The 26,371-nt window shown below is 47.6% G+C and overlaps 1 protein-coding gene across 1 annotated transcript in view; it reads right to left on the bottom strand.

The window, feature by feature from the left end:
* EPHA10 (EPH receptor A10) overlaps window positions 1-18,805 on the bottom strand; it is a 38,470-nt gene extending 19,665 nt beyond the window's left edge. The window contains exons 1-5 of the mRNA XM_030327947.1: window positions 18,699-18,805; window positions 16,726-16,790; window positions 15,330-16,008; window positions 9,186-9,341; window positions 8,301-8,651 (exon numbers count right to left, since the gene is read on the bottom strand). Coding sequence (XP_030183807.1) covers window positions 8,301-8,651; window positions 9,186-9,341; window positions 15,330-16,008; window positions 16,726-16,790; window positions 18,699-18,804 — 1,357 coding nt within the window. The 5' untranslated portion in view covers window position 18,805. The remainder of the gene's footprint in view (window positions 1-8,300; window positions 8,652-9,185; window positions 9,342-15,329; window positions 16,009-16,725; window positions 16,791-18,698) is intronic.
* Window positions 18,806-26,371: the final 7,566 nt, after the last annotated feature.

The raw sequence follows: 26,371 nt of genomic DNA on the forward strand, positions 1-26,371 counted from the left end.
GACAGGGTGAGACTAGGATTCAAAGCGCCCTCTGGCTTTACAATGTGGAGGCTCCTGGTGACTTTGGGGGATTGAGGGGAAGTAGATACCAGGTGGCTATGGGACAGGGCCCATGCAGCTCACTCTTTGAAAAGTGCATGAACATGGCTTCCGGTTTTAAATGGTAACCATCTAGCAGCCCCCACCTGCAGTCTCTTCCCAATTCTGATGAAAACAGAAAGGTACAGAAAGAGTTGAAAACTCAGAACATCAACGTAAGCTAGTCTAGACAGCTGAATGCCAGAATGGGGGAGATATGCCACTCCACCTATGAGAAAGCCGGTGGAACGGGACTGAAAAGTGCAATTGTCGTGAAGCCCCAGGCTATGCTGCCCACAGAGTGACACGGTCTCCCATCCTAAAAATAACCTGAAAGATTTTTTAATCCCTCCTCCCACTGTCTGACCCTTACAAAAAGGCAAGGTCTTTGTCAACAGGACAATGCACAGCCATCACTCTCCTGCTTGGTTGCTTTGGAGGAAAAGTGTCCTTCCGTATCCCCCAGGAGTGCCTCTCGGCCTAAATCCACTGGGAGATGACAGCTGTCAGAAGAGACGTGGGTTCAAGGGGAGAGGAGAGAGAAAACGTCCCAGGATGGCACAGACCCTTGCAGATACGGATGGACAGCAGAGAAAGGAAGAGGCCAGGAATGTCGTGTTTTGGAGCTACATTTGTTGAAAGCATTAGACGGCCATACAGAGGTAGGAGACGGTTCCATTTCAGACCCACAGAGATACGTTAGATGAAAGCCTGACAAATCCTGAGACCGGAGCTCAAAACCGAGCCCAATGCCCTCTCCTGCTGTAGGTGGATCTGTGATGAAATCCAGCCAGCGCCCACGGGGGACCGAGACCACAGCAGACACGAGTGGAAAACTATTCAACAGCCATGTCCCCCCTTCCTGGCCTGTGGAGCCCAACTTCTGATTCAGGGTCTACTGTCTCCCCCTGTAATTCCGATTGTTCTAAGACAGCTGTGTGGACTCATTTCCTGTGCCAATGACTGCGGTCGGGCTTATCATCCAGTTCTGGCTGATGTAAGGAGAAAGCAGCTAAGGGGAGGACGGACTCTGGAAAAGGTTTCTTGTTCTTAAAATGATACCTACACGAAAGAAACAGTCCTTTTCTTCTGCTCTGGATGGTAAGGATGTGATGTCTGGAGCTACTGCATCCAACCTGCCACCATGAGGGAGCCAGCCTATGTGACAAGGAGTGGCATAGCACAGTAGAAAGACACAAAGAACCTGGGTCCTTGAGGACCCCGATGAGCTGCTGAAATAACCATGCTCTGACTCTACTCTTAGGTACGCTGAGACATCATTTTCAGCGAAACATCAGCTGGGTTGAGATTTACTGTTACTTGCAGCTGAAAAGCCTTACAAACCAACCCAGAGGGCAATTCACACATGGGGTTTTTTGGCAAACACCAGCCATCTCCTTGTTCAAGAACAAGGAAAGAGAAAATGCCAAAAACATCAGGCATGTGAGAAAAACATTTCAGAATAAATGAATGGTAATATTATTTCTGAAGATTCAGGAGGCGCAGCTTCTTAAGAGGGATTTAGTGTGACAGAGAAACAAGAAAGGCGACTGTCTGGCATCCTCGAGAAGATGAAAGAAAACACAGCCTCCGCAAAATGGGAGCAGAAGACCATGAAGGAACAACAGGCAGAGAAGAAAAAGAAAAAAGATGAGGCGAGGTAAAAGCGGAGGAGGTAAGCGAGGAGGCCTGTGGGGAAACTACGTGTGCATTAGGAAAACTGAAATATTTAAAAAAAATTTTTTTAACATTTATTTATTTTTGAGACAGAGAGAGACAGAGCATGAACGGGGGAGGGGCAGAGAGAGAGGGAGACACAGAATCGGAAGCAGGCTCCAGGCTCTGAGCCATCAGCCCAGAGCCCGACGCGGGGCTCGAACTCACGGACCGTGAGATCGTGACCCGAGCCGAAGTCGGACGCTCAACCGACTGAGCCACCCAGGCGCCCCAGAAAACTGAAATATTTAAAAGAAAATGCACTGCAGGGGCACCTGGGTGGCTCAGTGGGTTAAGTGTCTGACTTCGGCTCAGGTCATGATCTCACCGTTCACGGGTTCGAGCCCCCCGTGGGTCTCTTTACTGACAGCGCAGAGCCTGGAGCCTGCTTCCAATTCTGTGTCTCCCTCTCTCTCTGCCCCTACCCTGCTCACAGTCTGTCTCTCTCAAAAATAAATAAACATTAAAAAAAAAAAAAGAAAATGCACTGCAAATACAAGGAATTTTAACAAAATCACAAGCAGAATGGAAACACCAAGTAGACAATAAGAAGAAACAGAATTGAATAATGTGTTTCGTTTATATATGGAAAAAGCGAGAGAAAAACTACGGAACAAAAATAATACACAATGCTGTAGGGTAGCCAGGAAATAGTTAAAATGTTTACCATATCTTCGACAACAAAGAAAACTCAAGAACTACTTAAAAAAGGAAAAGCTGGGGCGCCTGGGTGGCGCAGTCGGTTAAGCGTCCGACTTCAGCCAGGTCACGATCTCGCGGTCCGTGAGTTCGAGCCCCGCGTCAGGCTCTGGGCTGATGGCTCAGAGCCTGGAGCCTGTTTCCGATTCTGTGTCTCCTTCTCTCTCTGCCCCTCCCCCGTTCATGCTCTGTCTCTCTCTGTCCCCCCCCCCCAAAAATAAATAAACGTTGAAAAAAAAAAAAAAAAAAGAAAGCCCAAAAAAAAAAAAAAAGGAAAAGCTGTGCAAACCTCTTTCTCTAAGCATGGAGCAGTAAAATCAGAAACAGAAGAAAAGCAAATCGTCCAGAAATGAAAACACGTTCTCTAAAATAAATCTAGGCAAAACTACAATACTAAGAAGAAAACACAGGTCTAAATCTCCATGACCTTGAACCAGGCAGTGGTTTCTTAGATATGAAACCGCAGGCACAGGCAACCAAAGACTTCATCAAAATTTAAAACCTGGAGCTTCAAAAGGCACGACTCAAAGTGAAAGGTGTCTGCCGGAGGCATGACGGGGAGCTGGGCAAAACAGGGGAAGGGGGTCAAAAGACACAAACTTCCAGTTATAAAATAAGGAAGTCCTGGGAGTGTAATGTACAGCATGGTGACTATCGTTACCGATACTATGCTGTATATTTGAAATTTGCTACGAGAGTAGGCCTCAAAATGTCTCATCACAAGAAAAAAATGTGTAACCACGTGTGGTGATGGAAGTTTACTAGACTTACTGTGGTGCTCGTTTCACGATCTATACAAATACGACTCATTACGTTGTAACAGAAACAGACATTAGGTTATATGTCAATTATACCTTGATTTTCTTTTTCAAAAAGTGACCGACAACCCACAGAGTAGGAGAAAATCTTTGTAAATCATATATTTGATGGGGGTTGTTATGTGTTGCACTGTGTCCCCCCCACAAAGATATGTTGAGGTCCTAGCCCCCAGTACCTCTACAATGTGACTTCTTTTGGAAATAGGGTCTTCACAGTGAGATTCAAGTTAAAATGGGGTCGTTCAAGTTGGCCCTAATCCAATACGAACGATGTCCTTATGGAAATTTGGACACAGAGACAGACACTCACAGAGGGGAGACAATATGAAGACACACAGGGAGAAGAGCCATGTGCCTGGAACAGGCATCTACAAGCCAAGGAAGACCAAGGACTGCCAGCAAACAGGAGGCTAGAAGCAAGGAAGGATCCTCTTCCGGAGCAGAGAGAGCATAGCCCTGCTGACCCGTTGATTTCTGACTTGTACCTTCCAGAAGTGTGAGACAAGAAATTTGTTTTAAGTCACCTGATTTTCAGTACTTTGTTACAAAAGTCCTAGAAAACGAATACAAAGGTCTAATACCCAGAATATATATATATGTATATATATACATATATATAATTTTTTTAAGTAGCTCATAACTCATTGGCAAAAAGAAAACCCAGCATATGAAGAGATGTTCAGCATCTCTAGTCATTAAAGAAATGCAAATCCAAACCACAGGGAGATACTGCTTCACATCCCCTAGGGTGGTGGTAATCAACAAAACCAGTAACAAGTGTTGGTGAGGATGTGGAGAGACTGGAACCCTTGCACACCGCTGGCGGGAAGGTAAAATGGCGCTGCTGCTTTGGAAAACAGTTTGGCAGATCCACAAAAAGTTAATTAGTTCCAGAAGAAGATAAAAAGCCAACCGTACGTCTCAGTTCTAGAGGCTGGAAATCCCAGATCAAGATGCTTACAGATTTGTTTTTAACAATTTTTAAAAAAAATTTTAATGTTTATTTACTTTTGAGAGAGAGAGAGAAACAGAGTGTGAGCAGGGAAGGGGCAGTGAGAGGGAGACACATAATCTGAAGCAGGCTTCAGGCTCTGAGCTGTCAGCACAGAGCCCGAGGCTGGGCTCAAACCCACAAACTGTGAGATCATAACTTGAGCCAAAGTCGGACGCTTAACTGACTGAGCCACCCAGGCGCCCCAAGATGCTTACAGGTTTGTGTCCATAGTACTCTGGTAGAGTTTCTCCTCCTGACCTACAGACACCGTTTCTTGCTGTGTCCTCTCCTGGCCTTTCTTTTGTGTGCACAGAGCAGCTCTGGTGTCTTCCTCTTCTGTAAGAACACCAGTCCTATGGGACCAGGGCCCCGTCCTTAACATCTCGTTAAACTTACTTACTTCTTTAAAGGCCCTATCTCCAAACACAGTCACATTGGGAGTTGGGGCTTCAGCATTATGAATTTGGGGAAGACGCAATTCAGTCTATAACATCATATGACCTAGCGATTTCACTCCTACACAGACACTCAAAAACAGTGAAAACATGTTTTTACAAAAACATGTACATGGATATGCATAGCAGCATTAGTCATGATAGCCAAAAAGCAGACACAGCTCCAAGTCCATAAACTGATGCATGGATAAACAAAACTGTGGTATACAATGGAATATTACTCAGCCATATAAAGGAATAATATACTGATACATGGACAAACCTTGAAAACATTATGCTAAACAGACAAAAAAGGCAGACACAAAAACTCACATGTTGTATAATTCCATGTGCCTGAAATGCCCAGAATAATCAAATCTATAGAGACAGAAAATAGATTAGTGGTTAGAGGGTGCTAGACAGGGCAGGAGGAATGGAGAGAGTAACTATTAATGGGTTTCTTTTGGGGGTGATGAAAATGTGGGCTGCACAACCATGTGAATATATGAAAAAGCACCAAATTGTATACTTCAAAAGGTATGTGAAATTTTAGGGCATGTAAGTATCTCCAAAAAAAGTGACAATACTAATGAGATGTATGATGTATAAAAACATACTGGATGTGACCAAAGTTATACTCAGAGGAAAATTCATAGGCTTAAAATATTAAAACTAAGCACTGAACTCATCTAAAAAAAAGGCTTCAGGAAAGCAAGAGGGTGGTATTAATAAAGATAAAATCATAAAATAAATGACAAAAGTACAGAACACTGGAATTGATTAATTCAAGAACTGATTGTCATAACCAGTAAAATAAACTTCCAGCAAGGATAATTAATTAAAAAGAAATCACAAGCACATGACATGAAGAAAGAAAAAGCACAGTTACACAGATACTGAGGAAAGTTTTAAAACGTATGTCTCTAGGCTACTGAATTAGAAAAATATCAAAATATTTGCTACGAAAACACAAATTAACAAAACTCATTCAAGAAGTATGGAAAAGATTGGGAATATCATTAAAATTTCCCCCAAAGAAAGTGCAGGCCCCCAAAAGCAGTTTTGCATGCCTTCAAAGAATGATAATTATGCTATTTAAATTGTTCCAGAGCAGAGAAAAAGAAGAGTTTTTTTCTGATGCCTTTTCCAAAGCCGGCAAAACTTGACAAATGCTAAAACTTGACAAAGAACACAATAAAAAAAGCACTAATCTCTCTTATAAATGTACACGGAAAAATATTAAAATATAAGCAAATGAATTCAGCAAAATATTAGAAGAATAATACACTCACATACAGTAGGGTATAATCTAGGAGTGCAAAAAGAGCTCACACTGAAAAATCCATGAATAGAATTCATCATGCCAACAGCTCAAAGGAGAAAAAACATTTGGTCATCTTGAAAGATGCTGAAGAAGCATTTTATAAAATTAACATTCCTGATTTTTTTTTTAAGTTCAATAAAAAACGAAAGCATTCTGGGGCACCTAGGTGGCTCAGTGGGTTAAGCGTCCAACTTCGGCTCAGGCCACGATTTTGTGGTTCCTGAGTTCAGACCCCACATCAGGCTCTGCGCTGACAGCTCGGAACCTGGTGCCTGCTTCAGATTCTGTGCTCTCTCTGCCCCTCCCCCACTCACACTCGGTTTTGGCCTCTCAAAAATAGATAAACATTAAAAAAAAATTTTTTTTTAAGTGAAAACATTCTATGGCCAAGGGGCTAAAAGCATGGGGAGCTCTGGTGGTTGACAGACCTGAGTTCAAAGATGGGTGTCTACTTACTAGCTGGGTGACTTTAGACAATTCACTTGTCCTCTTAGGCCCCAGCTTCCTCATTTGAAAGATGATTAGGGGCGTCTGGCTGGTTCAGTCGGAAGAGCCAGTGACTCTTGATCTTGGGGTTGCGAGTTCGAGCCCCACATTGGGTGTAGAGATTACTTAAATATTTTAAAAACTGAAAGATGATTACCATTCCATTTAAACGAATGAATGTAGAAAATCATATTGCAAGTTCCAGCACCAAACACAGAGCAGCATTCAATCAGCGGAAGCTTAGTATTTTTATTAATAAAAGGAAACAGTATCTCGACACGATTTTTAAATCCATCTATATCAAAATAGGATGTTAATATGAAATACCAGATAAAAATCTCATATCACATATATTATACAAAAGGGATTTTATAGTAGATAGTTCTAGATATGGATAGAGAGATAAGAAAAAAATGTGGAAGGATACACTCCAAGATATTAATAGTTGTATATCTCTGGGTAATAGGATTATGGGTGCTTTTTTCTTTCTCAATATTGATTTTTTACATGTAAATGGAATAACAAATGTTAAGTCATAATCGAGATAGTAAAAAACAGAGCAAAACTGTTATTCCAAAAAACCAGACAAATTGGAAATCTCTCCCAAAAGGCAGAGAAAATGGATTAAGAGCTAAAAATGATAAAGCGAGTGACAAGATTTGAGAATCAGAAAATGGATGTACAACCTAAGGCTTAGAGAGATTCTTAAGAGAGATATTGGAAGCTATCAGAAATTCTAGTCAAAGCAATAACTGAAAAAAAGTATTCCCCAGGAATACCAAAAAAATGTGTGCAGATCACAAGTTTTACTATGTACCAGCCAAACTCAATGGAAAGAATTCAATATTGGTCAAGTTTTATTTTCACTAGTAGGTGAAAGAATCACACACACACACACACACACACACACACACACACACACACACGCTACTTACACAAGAATAAAAATCACCCTGGCCTCAGACTTCTCTGCAATACAACTGCTAGAAGACGGGGAAGTCGAGTCACAAACCAATCAAATCTCAGGTATGAAAAGGCTCAGAAACCACACGCACTTTCTTGCAAAGGGTACTTGAAGGATTGCGCGAAGGTGCACCCCAGCTGGGTGAAAGACAAGTAAAAGTAATTTTCGAGAGTGGGGATGGTGTAGCCTAAAAGGAGTGTAGGTCATCATTTACTCCTCTCTAGTCCAGACTCAGAAATGTGACCGCTCCGTGTTGACTAATGACTTCTTTCGTCCCTACGGTCTGACCCTAAGTGCTTCCTTGCTCTTCTCCGGGACCAGGAAAGAGGGTGACCGATGCTGCAGGGATGGAGGCTGCGGGCTGGGGGCGGAGGGGGGGGGGAACAACACGACAGAACCCCTCTTTCTGAGACAGTAAAGGAGGAGAGACGACTCTGCCCTTCCTGCTGAATTTTTTGAAAAGGGACAGCAAAAGGTGGCGAGGCTCTCCGCTCTTTCCCGCGGGAGATGAGAGGCAGGGCAGCCGCGAGCTGGGTGCGGTGCCAGGCTCTCTGCGAGGTCGGGAGCAGGGGCGCCCACTGCCTCCCGCGGACTCCCGGAAACGCCCGCAACCGCTCTGGCCCGGCGGCACCGCGTCACCCGCGTCCTCAGTCCCTCCCCCGGGGCCCTCGGGCACGGCTGGCCGTCTGCGAGGGGTCCCCGCCGTCAGGGACGTCGGTGGGGGCCTCGCCTCCGGGGGAGACGCGGGGAGCCCGCTCTAAGCGGAGAGGGGCGCGGGCGGCCTTACCCCCGGGCCCGGTGGACACGGTGACCTGCGCGTAGGTGGCTCCCGCGGCGGCAGCCGGGCCCGACACGCCGTTGAGCGCCGCCACGCGCACCGTGTAGCGCGCCCCGGGCCGCAGGTGGAGCAGCGTGGCGGCGCGCTCCCGCAGCCCGGCCTGGCGCGGCACGAAGGCCACGCGCGGCCCGCACGGCTCGCACGCGCCCGCCGGGCCCTCGCGGCCGCAGCGCAGGCACAGCAGCGAGTACGTGACGTCCGAGCGGCCGCCCGAGTCGGCGGGCGGCAGCCAGCGCAGCCTCAGCGCCAGCGGCGAGCGGCTCAGGCTGTACTGCAGGTCCCGTGGCGCCGACGGCGGCCCTGGGGGGCGGGGCGAGCCGGGGCGGGGGGGGGGGGGAGGTTAGTGGGGGGGGCAGAAGGGGCGTGGAGGTGGGGGGGAGGGACTGGGGGGTAAGTGAGGCCATTGATGGGGGAGAGACGGAAGGGGACGTGGGGGCCAGTGAGTGGGGGGAGGGCCAGGGAGGCGGGAGGAGGTTAGCGAGCGGGCGGACGAGGATGGGGGTGCGGGGCGCAGCGCTGAGTGTGAGGGGCGGGAGCCCCCCTCTGGCCCCGGCGCAGGGTGAGGTGAGGGCGTGGGGGGGTGGTCCACTCCACGAGAAGCCGGCCTCATCCCTCCGTCCTCTGGACTCTTGCCCTGGTTCTTCCCACCCAAGGCCCGGGCCCCATCCCCACCCCCGGCTCCCCTCCCTCCACCCCGCCGTCCGTCCGGGTCGTGGCCCCCACGCCCTTCCCACGCTCACCAGTGCGGAGCCCCCTGCCCTCAGCAACCCCTCCCCCACGCCTTTATTGACTCCCCCCTCCCCCTCTGCGAACGCCTTCCGGAGGGGCACTCACGGGTGCAGGAGGCCGACGGCGGGTCGGTGGGCGAGCGCGCGTAGCTGTCCTGGCACACGCAGAACGTGGAGGCGTTTTCCAGGGCCCGGCTGTGCTCTGGGCACGGGGAGCAGAGCGGCCGGCGCGAGGACAACTTGTAAAACCCTGGGGGACAGGCTGCGGGGCGGAGCCACGTGAGGAGGGGTCTCCTCCACAGCGTGTCTCTCCCTCCACCTTCCTGCCTGCCCCATTAGGGTGACTTTAAGTCCGGGAACTGTGCCCGGAAGGGAGTCTCAGCTAGTCCAGTAACAGCCGCGTGGGATGGCAGCTCCCGACGTAACCCAGGGCTACCTAACCCTTAGCGAGCGCTTAATGTGTGCAGAACACTAGCGTTTTACCTTTAGTAATTCGTTTAATCCTCCCAACAGTCTGTGAGGTGCGTCCTTTATCGTCATCTTTTTAAATGAGGGAACTAAGGCTCAGAGAGATTCAGTAACTCGCCCAATGACCCACAGCTAGTAAATAGTGGGATTCCAGCCCAAGCAGACAGCTTTCGGAGCTCGCACCATGCTGCCCTAATTAATGCCCACTGGAAGAAAATAAGCCAAACTCTCCAGTCTTGATGTGAGCCCAGAAGAGAGGTGCCTCCAAGGGGTATTTCACAGCTACCCAAGGACAGACACCCACACACTTACAGTGACACACACACTCACTGTTGTCAGAGCCCATCCTCCCACCACTACCATCAGGGGTTCGTGGCATCACAAATCCTCAACTGATGCACTTGGTTCCAGTTTGAAAGTGGAGCCAGCCAGGTGTGGGGGCTGGGGGCGGAGGGTGAGAGTAGACTGAAGGAAGGTGAAGTTTCTCTACTTTTGGTCTGGACACCCTCCCCAGTTACTTACTTTGCTTCTGTCACTTCTCCGGGCTCACCCAGAATGCAGGTTGTTAAGAGCACAGGCTCTTTATATCCGAACAACCTGGGTTTGCGCCTGGGTTGTTTACCACTTACTTGCTGTTGGCCTTGGGCAAATTGGTTGACCTCTCTGAGCCTCGGGTAGAACACCCACCTCAAAAAGGTTGTTGGAGGATTAACTGAGGTGAAGTGTAAGCCGCTTAGCCCGGCACAGACAACACATACACAACAGTGGTAGTAATTACTGTTCCTCCGTCACAGGCCTGAAGTGGAAACAGCTGAACGCCCACTCGAAAAAATGTCTCACCAGCTGGGCCAGGTGGCAGGGAGGCAGTGGCTCCTGGCCCTCCTCTCAGCTTCTGGGTGGTTCTCACCTCCCTCCCTGCACCCACCAGGCCTTCTTGCTAGTTTAGCTGGTTCTGGAAGGCTGGCTGCTCTCCAACCCCAAGAAGACACACACAGTACAACAGAGGGGATGCAGACTAGCCCTCAGGAAGGATTTTCAGCCTGTCTGGGAGAAGAGGGGAGTAAGCTGCGGGTTTCTCGTTATCTGGAAGGCTTAGGCTTTGGAGGTTCCACCTTGCTGAGTCCTGGGCAACACAGCTTTGGGCAGGGCCTGTGAAGCTTCAGAGGCTTTGGAAATAATCTGTCTTCAGAGCAGAGCATGGCACTCACTAACATGGTGGGTTGGTGACCAACGGCAACCCCCGCTGGGACTCGGATGGCCTGGGTTCCAGTGTTAGCTCTGCCCCTTTCTATGCCTCTCTGGCCTCAAGAAACCATCAGTCAAGTGGGGATGATAACCTTGGCCTGCCCACCTCTGTTGTGAGGTCAGAGTGGAGATCTGTCGGCAGGATCTCCCAGCAGTAGGGAAAAGTACCAGGGGCTCCCTTTCTCTGCGTGTTTGGGACATCCACTGTCCCAGAGATGTGTGTCCCAACGGAGACCGAGGTGGTTATCTCTACTTTGACAGACTCTGTTTAGAGGAGGTTTGTGTGGAGGCTCAGACTCATGAGAGCCTCTTGACTGCGGGCCCCTCCCTGTCTTCATCAAGGTCAGAGGCAAATGTCAGAGATCACCTAGTTCAACTCCCGCCGGCCCGGTGCTCCGGCACCTTTCCTAGAAGTAGCCACAGTCTCTGCTCAGAAATGGGGAGCCCACCTTCCTCTGAAGCTGCCTCTGCTGAGAAAGGGCTTCCTTATATTTAGTCCATATAAGCCTCCCTGTCTGTAACCCCCCTCTCCTGCCACCCCACCACAGGGTCTCTGTGTGCCGAAGGGAGCCTTAGAGAATATTTGCTTGGGTCCCCCTGCTCCAGGGCACTCCCACAGAGATCGGAAGACTCAGGTTGTACACCCTGATCTCCCCCACCCCCCAAAACCCTAGTGACCGGGAGAGGGTAAATAAAAGAGAGAAACAAAAGGGAGAGAGAACATCTTGGTTCTATCCCCTCCACATCAGTCTACCTTTAGAGAAGGCTCTGTACTCAGCTGTAGAAGGCACTGGAAGGCCTTCACTTTCTGAACACAAACCTGAGCATTTCACTTCCCTTCTTAAAACCCACCAGCACCTCCCCAGTGCCAACCACCCCGCCCTTGCCACACTGAACTCTTCGTTTCACACCTCTGGCTCTTGTCCTGTAATGTCTCACAGCCCTTTTCCTTGGCAAACTCCTATGTTTCTCCAGACCCCAGTTCAAAATAATAACTCCCTTAAAAAATAAGAATAAATGAAAAAATAAATAAATAAGAAAGAGAAGAAACAGGAAAAAAAAAACAAACCTCGCTTATGAACCTCTCCCTGGCACCCTCCCCAGCTCCCCATTCCCCAAGGCAGAGATGATACCATTACAAGTGGCTTTTTGTCTGGTCTCAGCTTAAGTCAGAAGGAGGACTGGGTTCCTGAGCGTGTGTGTGTGTGAGATTGCCCAGAATGTGTATCCAAACCCCCTCCTCCAGACCCTGATCCATTCATTGGATGATTTTTTTTTTTTTTTTTAGCATCTACTATGAGTCAGGTGCTCTGGAGCTAGGATCTAGAGACAGAGTGAATGAAACAGACCAGGATCCTACTGTCCACTGGTGCAGATGCCTTCCTCCCACGTCACAAGGAGAAGAGAGGCTGTCAGTTGGTAAGTCCCTCAATGTCCGGCCGTCAAACCGGCGAACCTCCCTCCACACCCATCTTTCTTCTCCCCGTTCCTTCTAGACCTAGAGGAAAGGATGAGCCACCTTCTGTTGGAGGCCTCCAGCCCCTCCTCCTTCACTCTGGGTCCTGCCCCCTTCTCCTCCTCCCAGACTATCTTCCATCACTCATATGGTTCCTACTTCTTACATTGCTCCTTCTCTACTGCTTCCTCCCGGTGACAGAACAGAGGAATGGAGCGGTAAAAGTGGTCCATCTGGGGTGCAGGCAGGAAGGGCACGATGTACGGAGTATTAAAAAACAATGAAACTGACGAAAACATGGCCCGATCTTGGTTAGCAACAAGTGTCAGCAATTCTAAGCCATGTCTGTAATAAAATACATCCCCCCTGGGGCAGACCACTCCCACCACCCCCTGCTTGGTGCCCCACTGGCTCCTTCCCTCAGCATATAAATAAACAAGGCTCCCATCTACAGTCAAAATCTCCTCTCAACCCAATGTCTTCCTCAAGATACCACCTCCCTCTCCTCCCCTTTCCAATCCAGCCTCCCAGAGACTTTGCGTGTGTTCCCTACTCTAGCTCCCCAACTTCCTTCATCCCCCAGCCTCCTGGCAGCCTGGTCTCTCTCTCTGTTACTCAACAGAAACTGCTTTGGCCAGGGCCACCGGGTGGACATTGTCCAAACCTCACCTTACCTGACTGCTCACCAACACTATAAGCCGTTCCCTCCTGGACCCCTCCGCCTCCCTTGGCTGCCAAAAATAACACTCTCCTAGATCTTCCCCAGCCTCTGATTCTCCCTCAAGGTCCTTTTTTATGGGCTTTGATTCTCCTACTCCCCCTTAAACCCTTAAATATCGCTGTTCTATGAGGCTTCATCATTGGCCCTCTTGCTTCTTACCTCGCCTTGGTCTGTCCCAACCGTACCCACAGCTTCAAGTAGTATCTCTCTCTCTCTCTCTCTCTCTCTCAATCTCTCTCTCTATCTCTCTGTTGCTGAGCTCCAGACTCACTTTCTAGCTACCTCCACTTGATGCATCCCAGACACCACAGATTCGGTGTCCATCGATGTCCTGTGATCTCTACCCCAGCAAATGATCCTCTGTCCATCCAATCCCCCAGAAGTAAATGAATCAAAAAGGACTCTTCTTTTCTCCTGTGTCACATGGTCACCAAGTGCTGTGGAGGCTGTCACATCCATCCTCATCTCTCAATGACCTCTGCTACTGTCTCACTTCAGACCATGCGTTCTTTCTCCTGGACTGTTGTCCCATCTTTCTTATTTCCTACCCCTTAATCCTTCCTTCCTCAATTCTTTCTTTGTAATTATGGCTTGAGTGATCTTTTGAAAATACAGATCTGAACATGTCAGACCCCTGCTTCAAAGCCTCCCCATTGGTCAACAGCATATAGTCTCAGCACTTTATCCTAAAGTTCAAGGCCCTTCATGATTTGTTCCTGCCCCTCTCCAGCCCCATCAGCCCTCACACCCCCAAATGCCCTCTGCCCCCAGCCCCACTCATGCTACATTCCCTCCTGCCTCCATGCTTCTGCAGACAGTCTCTTAAGTCAGAATGCTTTTATTTGCCTGGAAGAAAGGCCTTCTCACTGTCTCTCTCCACGCTTAGATTTGGGTTCTCCCTTCTCCAGGCTTCCTCAATTCTCTGTTGATATGTATCACACCCTATGGTTACCACTCCTTCACTCAATACATTTCCATGGGGCACTTACCACATCCTGTTATGGATACTGGGGCTGCTAAAATGTGATACAACCATTGCCTGAAGTCAGTCACTAGTCCAGTGGTGGAAACACACACAAGTAGATCACTACATAGCATGGGGTAAGTGCAGAAACAGAGATTGCAGTCAACTGTACTTAATTTTGTTTAAACAACAAGTAGAGGTTGCAATGGGTGCTGGAGAACAGAAGTGGATCCTAACCCTACTTGGAGAGTTCAGGAAGGTTCGTGCCTCCAAGTCCCTTACTAATCCATAAGTTCCCACCAGGAAAGAGATGGTGACATTCATCTAAATATATATAATAAACCCTCCCTACATGCACTTGGCAAGTTCTCAACTCATATCGAATGGACAGTTGAACAAAGGAGTGACATTAAGTTGAGTCATTTCCTCCTCTGTCTTCCCACCTCTATATTAATCCCTCCATTGGATCACATATCACCTTGTGATTTTTCAATTTTTATGTTTTCCATCTATAGAGCTTCTGAAGAGTTGAGACTATCTCTGACTCATTTCTGTTGTCCTGGCACCCAGAAAAGGACGTGGCTTAGCAGAAGCCTCTCTTGATCTGTCTACACTAAGGGCACACATCCATACCCCATCTTTACCCTCAGTCCTCAGAGCCACAGATAGGGGAGAAAAGGAGAGGTCTGGCCCGGTGCCCACACAGACCTGAGAACCCAACAGAGCCCCCACATGAAGGGTCTCCCTCAGGGGGCACTTTGACTCACAGTTCGAAGAGTTGGGTGGGATCTTACTAGTCATCTAGCACAACCTCTCAGTCTTTCTCTCCAGCTCAAGAATCCCCTGCCAGACACTGACTTGCATATTATCAGTGACAGGGAGCTCACTATAATGTAACCAATCCCCCTAGTCCATAGCTAGTAGAGTTGGGCTGCTGTATCATTTTTCTTTATGCATACGGGAGGCAGCATGGCGTAATAGAAAGAACTTGGCAGTTGGGCAAATCTGGTTCGAACCCTTGTTCCCCATTTACTAACTTTGCAAGCGAGGTGCTAATCTCTCTGAGCCTCCGTTTCCTCATCTGTGAAATAGGGATACTGGTGACTTACTTTATTGCCAAGAATAAATGAGACATCCTTTGCGAGGTGCTTATCATAGTGCCTGAAATATAAGCCCCTAATGCCCCCTTATATGGAGTCAAATTCACCTCCTCGTAACTTCGTTCAGTGGGCCTGGCTGGACCCACTGGAAAGCTCCACAGAAGGTCAGGGCTCTGGGCTCCACAGCCCACAGCTGCTCCACTCCTCCTTCTGCCTGTTTGATCTACGGCACACTTTCTCCCAATTGCCACCTGCGCGCTACGCCCCCACGCCACGCCCCCTCGTCCGCTGAATACCTTCACAGATGTCACCACGTTCCTGGAATCCCGCACTGCAGCTGCAGCGGCCCACGGGCACCAGCCATTCACCATCAGCGCCACAGTGCATGCGCGGGGGGCTGCCGGGCTCCCCTTCTGAGTGCGCCACGCACGTTCCCGTCACCTCCACCAGCGTGGAGAAGGCACTCTCAGCTGCGGTGGCTGGGAACGCCGCCAGGCCCCGCACCGTCGCGCGGCACTGCTTGTAGTAGACGCGCACAGAGACCAGCGCAACGCATGCGCCCACGTCCTGAAAGGCCAGGTGGAAACCCCGCCGGCTGAGCGGACCGATCTCGCGCACCTCTGTGTTCAGCTTCATCTTGCGCTCTCCCAGGTCGCCCTGCGTGAAGCTCTCATCTGCAGCGATTGTATCGATCTTGCGGGGCCGGCTGCCACCTGGGCGGGGACGCCCGCGGCCCAGGTCAGCCTCTGTTTCCAGGTAGTAGACGTTGAAAGTCTCCTTGCAGGTGCCCGCGGCGCCCGGGATGCTGCTGCAGTCGCGCAGTGTGAACTGGAGCTCCACGAAGATGCGCTGCCCGCGGCCACGGCTGATCCAGCCAGTTTGCAACCAGTTGTCCTGGTTGGGCTCCAGCACGTTGCACACCTGGTATGTGCGGATCGGACGGTCATGCTCGTCCACGCCGCTGATCTCCTCCCACTGGGGAGGAGAACAAAGATGTGGGAAGCTCAGAGCCAAGGCGCCCCCAGGAGGTGAAGCCCTGGTGGTGTCTAAAGCTGAAAAACCCCTTCCCCATCATCTCGCATTCCACACACACCCCATCTCCCTGAAATTATAAGATGCAGAGCTGGGAGAAACGTTGGAGACAAAGAGTCCAACCCTTAATTTTATAGGTCGGGAAACTGAGGCTCCAGAAAGAGTGATTTGACTGGATATGAACATCGAATTAACAGCAGAGCTGGGAATGGTGTCTGAAGTCTCCCGGCTCTCCACCAGGTGCCCACACGGGGACCAGGCTGCAGTCATACAGCCACATCTGCCCACCCCCACCAAGCTTCTAAGCCACTTTCAGGATTTTAAATCTTGCTCCTTCTGTCAATCCATCAATCAGCAACACTGCTTGGAGGACCTGCTATGCGCAAGACACTGTCCAGCATTGGCTCATCTAGATGACACATTTCTATTGCTAGACACAGTCGGTTTTCCCCTCACTATCTCTCTCTTTTTTTTCTTTTCTTCTTAGACTGACTGAAGACTCAACGTTTTCTAATAGGCCACTCTGGCTTGAAGCCAGTGCCGCTGGAGATCACGTGCTCTGAGGAGCATTTTGATCTGCTGTAACCACAAAGAGCTAAAGGAATTGAGTCTCAGACCACCAGAAGATTCCTGGGAGAGGGAGAGAAAGGTTACACTTACTCCATTACTTGGCAGTGCAGTCCAGCCCAACTCAGCCTGGGAGGCTTTGGAATCCAGGAGGATGACTAGGGAGAGGAAGAACAGAGATGTCAGAAAGTCAGAAGGTCAGGAAGGTGGGAGGGACGCTTTTGTGAGTTCGTTGTAAACTTGCTGAGGGAGCAGAGACAAATTTTTCCCACCCCGTACCTTCCCATGAAGGCGTGGGGTGTGAGTAGCTTGAGTCCAGAAAGAGGTAGCCACAACAAATAGGCAAGGAGCCTGTAGCAGTTTCCTGTGGTTGCTGTAACAAATCATCACAAACTCTGTGGCTTCAAGTATCAATTACTTATTTATTCTCTTATAGTTCTGGAGGTCAGAAGTTGAAAATCAATTTCATTGGTTAAAGTTGGGCTGTCAGCAGGACTGGTTCCATCTGTAGGTTCAGAGGGGAGAATCCATTTCCTTGAGTTTTTCAGCTTCTAGTGGCCACCTGGATTCCTTGGCTTGTGGCATCCTCCTCCATCTTCAAAGTGCTTCACTCCAGTCCTTCTGTGATCAAGTTGCCTTCTCTCACTGACTCCTTCTGCTTCCCTCTTGTAAGGACCCTTGTGATTACATTGGGGCCATCCAAATAATCCAGGATAATCTCCCCATCTCAGGATCCCTAACCACATCTGCAGAGTCTTTTGCATTTAGAATAAGATTGATTGGTTTTGGGGATGAATTAGGATGTGGACATATTTGGGGAGTCATTATTCAGCCTGCCAGAGTTCATGGAAGTACTCTTAACATTGGCTCTAAGAAAGGAGTGGTGGTGTCAGTGAGCCCCCCTTTCCGCCTTCTAGGCTCCCTAAATTATAACTGCATGTCAAGAAGAGACAGAAAGTGAGCATATTAGAGGATTTCTGCATACATCCTGAATTCATTCATACTCAGGGGCTCATCTGAGGTCTGAAGCCACCAGGGATGGAAGAGACTAGAACCTTTTTAGTTTGACTCTTAGGGGCTCTGGGAAAAATGAGTGGACTCTGCCAGCAGCAGGAGAAATGAAAATTTCTTCTCTCCTGCTCTCAGTATCGGTCCCAAAGAAACATTGGTCTGGATAGCACACAGCTCTGGGCTCAGAGACAGGAGCCCAGGCCATCTTGAAGTCTTGGAAGATTACAAATCTAGAGCTTAAGCAAGGGGGTGGGGCTCCAAGGTGAGGGTCTCTAAGAGGGTTGGCTCCAGAGGCATCAGTGACAATAAGCAGGACCACCGACAGCTTCCTGATTTTGTTATAACTGACAGCACATCGGAATTGCATATTGGCGTCAGAGATCCAGCGCCCCAACCCCCCGGTCAGCGCTTTAGATTCCAGCTCCTCAGGATTCTACACCTGGATATGACGCCTCTGGATTCAGTTGAGTGTACGGCTCCCCCAAATCCAGAGGCAAGGCGCGAGCCCTGGTACCGCAGGCAGCTCCAAGCCCAACAGCGCGGACCGCTTCGGGTAGTCTGCGCTCCAAATTCAGCACTGCGGACAGCTCCCTCGCCAGCACGTCGGGCTACTCCCGGACCCAGCCATCCCTCCCCTACCAGCGCTCCACCTCCTGCCTCGCGGTTCGGGCTCCATCCCGTCGTCCCGTACTTCGATCTCACCTCCACACCTCCCTGTCTCCTCTGCTCTCTTCATCTCCCTGCCCCCACACCTCCCACCTCCAATCGCTCAGCCTGTCCGTCTCACCGGCACCTGAACCGCCGCCTCTGGCTCTCACGATTCCTGGTCTCTTTCCTTCCCAGCCTTCCAGGTCTCCAGCCCGATCTCCTTAGCTACCTTTGCTTAGCTACCTTTTTCTCTGCCTCTTTAGTTCTTTGCTTCCCGCTGCCCGCTTGCCTCAAACCCCAATACAGACTCCAGTCTCTCTATACGATTCCTTCCCTCAGACCCCCAGTTCTCCAGCCTCCTATCTTTTGGCATTCCAAGCTCCAAGAACAGCCACCAGTTTCCTCACCTTCCTCGGCGATCCCGGGCCTCCCTGGTCCCAAAAGCAACGCCAGACAGAGCGGCATCAGGCAGACGAACAGGCGCAACGGATGTGGGCCCGCACCGGTCTCCATGGTCCGCAGACCGAGCTGTCAGTGCGGCGGCGGCTCAAGCCGCGCCAGCCCCAGCACCGCTGAGCAGTGCCCCCAGACCCTAGCTCCTTCTGGGGGCGGGATCTCGCTGGTTACCGTCATCCATGGGGGCCAATCACTAGGCACCGCCGCGGGAAGTCCACCAATCCCCGCCAGCAGAAGGTGGAGGGGTGGAGTTTCATAGGCCAGGGGCGGAACGGCGAAATGGAGGGGGGAAGGAAGGGGTCCCGCCAATCTCCAAACGTGGGGGTGGGTAGCGCTGAACGCTGGTCTGGCTCCTGGGGAGGAGGATGAGCCGGCGACGAAGGTCCAGAGCGCAAAACCTTAGCCTCTCATTCCCGAGAAGTAGACAATGTGGGCGTGGCTTAAAGAGGGGCGAACCTCGGGGAGGCCGCGACACTTGCAGCCTCTGAGCTAGGCTGGAAGCTCCCTTGTTCCCAGGACTTTCAAGGGGTTTTGAAGCCTGATGTCCCGACCCCAAGCTCTAGGGAGCTCCTCTATCTACAAGCCCTTGGCTTCTTCCTGTGTCTGAGGCTCCTGGTGTCTTATGGCTCAGTCCTGCCCTCTTCTCTCCCCGCCCTCCTCACACAACACACACACACACACACACACACACACACACACACACACCGGCAGGAGGAAGGGGCTAAGGCTGACCCTGGGAGCTACTCTAGAAAGGAGAGCAAAGTGGGAGACGGAGTCCCACCCTACCAGCAGCGCTTCCGAGGTTGGGAAACCATGTGGACGCCAGGATGGGGCGGTGGTAAATTTTGCATGAACGATCGGTTCCTCAGGTTCCTGCTCTTGCTGCCAGGACACAGGCAGCACTCCGCACAACTACCCTTTTCCCCAGTCTGCTCAGAGCCTGGAGTCCCCCCCCCCCCGCCTTGATAATCCCTCTCCGCCCATCCCAGGGGACTGGGAAGGAGCTCAGCGGCAGGGACTCCCAGGGGTCTGCGAGAGAGGCGGAGCAATCCTCGCGGAGTTCAGCCAGCGCTGGGGAAGCTGCAAGGAAACGTGGAACACGACCTCTATCTAGTGAAGGTCATTTATGTGCAAGCTGAGGGTTTAAGGCGTTGGTGGTGGGAAGGGCTGGAGCCCTCCAGGACGAGGGAGGCGGCTATTGAGCGCCACCATCTGGGCTGAACTTGAGCAGAGAAAGCTCCACCCACCCTGTGGCTTTTCAAAGCTCTTTTCTTGGGGGACCCAACACCGCTCCTTTATGGTGGCTAAAGCAGCCTGAAGAACCCTTGAAAATTAATGAGTCGTGTATCCCCATGACCTGCCTGGCCTGAGTGTACATTTTGTGTGTATGTATATGCTCCTTACCTTTCAACCAACACTCCCTGAGTGCCATGCTCTGTGCTGAAAATATCTGGGTGAATCTCTGTCTCTGCTACAATCCATACCTCCTTGGGGGTAATGGATAATGAATAATGAAAATTGCTGGCATCGTAGACAACTGGCCACTTACAAGCCTCTGAGCTAGCCTGGAAGCTCCCTTCCTGTGTCGTGTGTGTGTGTGTGTGTGTGTGTGTGTGTGTGTGTGTGTGTGCGCGCGCGCATGCGCATCTAGTATGTGTGTGTTTATGCACCCTTGCTCACAGACATACTTGCTGGACAGCAAGAAGGAGGAGTGGCTGGGAAGAGTTGGGATCCTTTGCCGGTAAAAAGAAAGGTCATCAGGAGGGGCTGAGGCTCGGACACCACAGGACACCGAAGCCCGCTGAGAAAGCAGAAGGAGGTGTGGCATCCAGCTGTTCTTAGATGCAGGTAGGGTCTTTGAAATCAGATCTCCCTGAAGAAGCGTTCTTACACCCCTACCTCCTTCCATCTTCATTCTTCTCACGCTCAATTTTCCCCTCCCCCTCCACCCCCAGCGTTGGGAGTTGGTATTTTTAGAAGCTGCTTAGAGACCCAGGACTCCTTTCATTTCAGAATGAGTCCTCACTCCACTACCCCTCACCCTTCTCTTCAAAACCAGGTCCCATCCCTTATGCAGTCTCTAAGGCGCCAGTCACAGCTTCTCTTCGCTCCAGGGACTTCAGCCCAGAGGTTCTGGCCCTGTATGCTAACACAAAATGCAGACTCCTTAGGAGCCTGGAAGGATCATTCAGGAGCCAAGCATATGGAGGAAATTATCTGGGGAAAGCCATACAGGATGCCCCAACAAACCCCTGGCTGTCTGGAGTCTGGTTCTCATCCTCTCCCACCACATGCATCTGTAGCCTCCTTGGGGAAATTGCCAGATTGAGACCCTAGCAATGGGGGAAAGAAGAGGAAAAGAAGATTTGAAACAATCCTTCAGTCCTTTTCTTTCTTCCTCAGAACAATTCATTTATAATAAAACCAGGACGGAGATGCCTCAGTGTATAAGGATATATGCAAATCAGCAAGATCTTAAGAGTTCCTCCAAAGCGGACTCCACTCAACCAGGTGACTGCTGAATAGACACCTAAGTGAAGATATTCAAAAGGGCCTTAGAAGGAAACTAAGCTGTTTTACTGTGAACTTAAAGTGCTGGGGTCCAGTCAACCAAGGGCCAGGTTAGATTCTTCCCTGGAATAGCCAGTACAGGAGTGGGGTGGGGGTGGGGTTCTGGCATAGTGCTGAACTGTGAGCCCACCTGCCAGCTTCAGCCTGTAGAAAATTTTCTGTCCGTGGTGCTGAACCTACCAAAGTCTGGACCGTCCATTTTCAACTGGACCTGGGGCCCTTCTGCTTCCTTGCTCTAATCATCGGCCCAGGGCTCTCTGCCTTGTTCCTCCAGCCTATAACCCAGACCTAGCTATTTGCGCCTCCAGAAGGTAAGCAGTCTTACTTCATGGAGTAAGAGTGGAGGAAACTGGCACCCATCTGGAAACTCCTGTTTTCTCCTCTGCTCCTCCCCAACCCCATATGAGGTGGGATAAAAGGGATGCTTCTCTCTACTTCTACTCTCTGCAGCATGATGGGAAGAACACCTGTTGGAGCTGAGCAGCTTAATTCAACATCTAATTATTTATTAGAAGTGATCTTCCAGGAAGCCAATCCAACTTTACTGCAACTTCCATTTCCAAGTTACTGAAAGTTATACATCTAGGGGCTGAAAATTTGATCTCTTCCTTTTGCACAGATCCGGAAAGTACATTCATCCTGGCTAGACAGAGAAGGTCATCGCCTCCATGGAGAAGACTAAGATTGCTTCAGAGAATCAGGGCCAATCCCTCTCCTCAGAAAAGAGGACAAGGAAGGAGCAAAGAACAGTGGCAAGCCCTACTGCTCAAAGGGACATTTCCAATTTGTCTCCTTCCTCTTCCGGTCTATCTCCTACTCCCCAGCTTAAGAAAAATAAACATCCCCAAGGTGAATTATTTTCCAGGACAATAAATTCACAGGCAAAAATAAGATGGAGGTTATATACAAGTGTTTACATTGTATTTTTCTAAGATAAAGGAAATATAAAATATTGAATTCATTGACTTTGAAAATTAAGCAGCAAAAACCTTTCATTAATACAAATATTCAGACTTTATGATACTCTGCTTCCTCCTCTGTAAAATAAGAGTGAAAATACTTCAGAGTTATTGTGAGGTCAGAATATAATTTATATATATATATATATATATATATATATATATAAATTATATATATATATATATAAATTATATATATATATATAAATTATATATATATATCCCAGCACATAGTACTTGGCACATAGTTCTGGTATGTTTTATTATTCAACTTCATGGTTAATTAAGGTGAAAAACAGAAAGAAAAAAGTAAAGGATAAAGAAAAGTTAGGCGGTAAGATAGGAAGAGAGAGAGATAAAATTAGAGAGACCGTCATAGAGGAAAAGACATAATGAGGGATAAAGAAGGAGACAGTTTGTTGAGATGAATGTGACTAGAAAGTACGAGAGCCTGAAAGAAATGTGCTTGAAGAGACAGGAGTGTCATCAGGGTTGGCTGGCTGGCCAGCTGCCAAGTGCCCTCAGAGGTGACACTTACCTTGGTGAATTAATCATGGTCCAGGATCATAAACTTGACTTTAACAGCACTAAGAAAGAACCTATGAGTTGGAGGGTTGGAAAGTAGATCATACTAACTCAGCTCCAATATTGCTATCTGATTCAAAGAACCAATGAATTAATATACAATGAGAAATGGAACTGCCAAGGAAGCCAGAATTCTCACATTACCATGTCCAGCAAATTCTTCCTTTGTAGGAAAATGTGCATAGGAAGCCAATTTATGACACAAAGGCTGCTTTGAGAGTGTAAGGGGAGGCAGTTGGATGGTTTAAATATTTGAGGGCATCAGGCTCTGGTACCTTGTGCCTCCAAATTCCCAATAGGGATAAACCTGCCACTGGCACCTCAGTGACTGTACGAAGGGCCAGGGCTTGGAATGGGATCTATCAACATATGCTTCTCTGTTTTTAAAATCCTAATTTTGTTTCTGAAGAGCTCATTTTGAGATTGAAGCAGACCTTTTAAATTTAAGTGAACAAAGTAATATAAACTGATAAAAAATTTTGTAAGTAAAAAGTAAAGATATCCATTAGTACTACCCTCATATAGTCCCATTTCAAATTTTAAACATGTTAATAGATTGATATGTACCCTTCCTGATATTTTCTATGCATACACACACACACACACACACACACACACACACCTTTACAGAAAATATATCTGTTAGTGAGGTAAATACTATTGACTACTCAATACCTGTCTCTTTTATATTTTTCATTGCTAAGAAATCCCCAGTTTTGTTCAGATGTTCATCTACTACAGTCCTTTGCTCAGAGAAGATGACCTTCTCCCCAAGTTCAGGGATGAATAAAGATTGTTATTGGTTAATCATTGTCATCCCATTCCATGTGTCAGGGTTAACTTAGGCATGGGTATGTAACACAACCCTGGCCTTCTGAATTAGAGATTCTGGAAAAGGTTTTCTCTCCTAATAGAAGGAATTGCCTAACAGGCAACATCCCACTTCTTCTCTGCATGTCATATCTGCAATTGACACCTGAAGTGGCTGCAACCATTTCAACATGATGAAGACAGAGATATCAACACTTTGGTAAGATTTTTCAGTTGTAGTAACTGGAAACCTAACTAAAATTGGCTTAAACAAAAAATGGTATTTTATTAATTTTATTCACATTATTTTATCAGTGTAACTGAATGAGCTAGATCTGCATAGAACAGCAACATTTTGCATTGGGATTGTTCTGGAGTTTTAGCTAATCACCAAACTTGGATTCTAAAAAGAAGTGCAATTGAAATCCTAGAACTAGGGGCGCCTGGGTGGCGCAGTCGGTTAAGCGTCCGACTTCAGCCAGGTCACGATCTCGCGGTCCGTGAGTTCGAGCCCCGCGTCGGGCTCTGGGCTGATGGCTCAGAGCCTGGAGCCTGTTTCCGATTCTGTGTCTTCCTCTCTCTCTGCCCCTCCCCCGTTCATGCTCTGTCTCTCTCTGTCCCAAAAATAAATAAACGTTGAAAAAAATTAAAAATAAAAAAAGAAATCATAGAACTAAAAAAATACAATAACTGTATGTAACAAAATGGGTGGATTTAACATAAGGTTAGACACAACTAATTCTAGGAGTAATAAGCTGAAAGATAGGTTAGTATACAATATCCATACTGAAGTATGTAGAGAGAGAAGAGAATAGAAAATATAGATAAGAGAGTAAGAGACATATGAGACATAGTTAATAAGCCTAAGTACATGGAATTAGAAAGAGGAAAGAGAGAGGATGGGACAGAAGCAATATTTGAAGACAGGGCAGTTGAAATTTTTCTAAAACTTATGAAAGACATTAAGACATATACTCAGGAAGTGTCATCAATCTCAAGCAGGATTAATGCAAAGAAAGCAATATCTAAACACCTCATAATAAAACTGCTGAAGACCAAAGATAATGACAAAAGAAAAAACCCTAAAAGCAATTAGAAAGAGAAAATATGTACGTTACCTTCAAAGGAAGAACATTATTAAGACTAGCAACTGACTCCCCAACATAAATGATAAAATCAAGGAAATGATGGAATAGCATCTTTAAGGTGTTGAAAGAAAATATGGTTAATCTAAAATTTTATACCCAGTGAAAATATCCTTCAAAAATGAAAGAGAGGCACCTGGATGGCTCAGTTGGTTAAGCATCTGACTCTTGGTTTCGGCTCAGGTCATGATCTCACGGTTCATGAGTTCTGAGCCCCACAGTGGGCTCTATGCTGACAGGGTAGAGCCTGCTTGGGATCCTCCCTCTCTCTCTCTCTCTGCCCCTCCCCTGTTTGCTCTCTTTCTCTCTCTCTCTCTCTCTCTCTCTCAAAATAAATAAATAAATAAATAAATAAATAAATTTTAAATGAAAGAAAAATACATGTTTTCAGACACTCAAAACCTGAGAAAAATTTTCATCCATAGGCCCTCACTAAAAGAAATACTAAAGGAAATTTTTCAAACAGAATGAAAATAAACCAAGGAAGCACAACATGCAGGAAGAAATAAAGAGCAACAGAAAGGGTAAATATAGGTTAAAAGTAAATGAACAATGACTGTATAAAGCAATAATATTTTGTGGAATTCTAAGCATATGTAAAATTAAACTGCACCACAGAAATGGTACACAGGGTAGCAGCAGGTGAATAGAGTTAAAGTATTTTAAGTTCCTTTCATTGTCCAGAAAATGGTAAAAGAATTAATTTATACTAAACTTTAACAAGTCAAGAATGCATGCTGTTATCACCATAGTAATCATGGAAGAATAGTTAAAAAAAAAATATATATATATATATATACATGTGTGTATATATATATATATATATATATATAATTCATGCAGTAAAATAATGGAATAATAAAAGGAGTCAAGGGATGCCTGGGTGACTCAGTTGATTAAGTGTCCAACTCTTGATTTCAGCTCAGGTCATGATTTCATGGTTCATGAGTTCAAGCCCTTCACTAGGACTGGGATCCCCTCGCAAAATAAATAAACTTAAAAAAATCCATCAAAAAAGGTTTAAAAGGTTAGAGGAAAAAGGAACATAGAACATGTGAGAGAAATATAAAATAAATACTACAATATCTTGAAACTCAAATATATAAATAGCAATTAAACCTAAGTGAACTAAATACCTCTTTTAAAGACCAAAATTGTCAAATTGGTTTTTAGAAAGAAACTCATTGCTGCTTTAAAAAAAATCTTATATATAAGAATTTGGATATGTTAAAGAAAACAGTTGTAAAAAACATGGTACACAAACAGTAACTAAAAGAAAATCAGTAAAGCAAAACTAATATTATACAAATTAGACTTCAAGGCAAGAAGCATTATTAGACGCTGTATAATGGGGAAAATGTCAATAAACTAAGAAGATATAACAATTCTAAATTTGTATACACCTAATAACATAGTCTTAAAGTATATAAAAGCACATCACACCACACCTCCACATCTGCAGTATAAAAACTAAAATTCCTGGGAATCCAAGGAAGACATTTTGGGCAAAAGAATGAACATGGAAGGTAGTGCACTCAGTGTTATGAACACAGC

Source organism: Lynx canadensis, chromosome C1 (genome assembly GCF_007474595.2).
Source record: "Lynx canadensis isolate LIC74 chromosome C1, mLynCan4.pri.v2, whole genome shotgun sequence".
NCBI lineage: Eukaryota > Metazoa > Chordata > Mammalia > Carnivora > Felidae > Lynx > Lynx canadensis.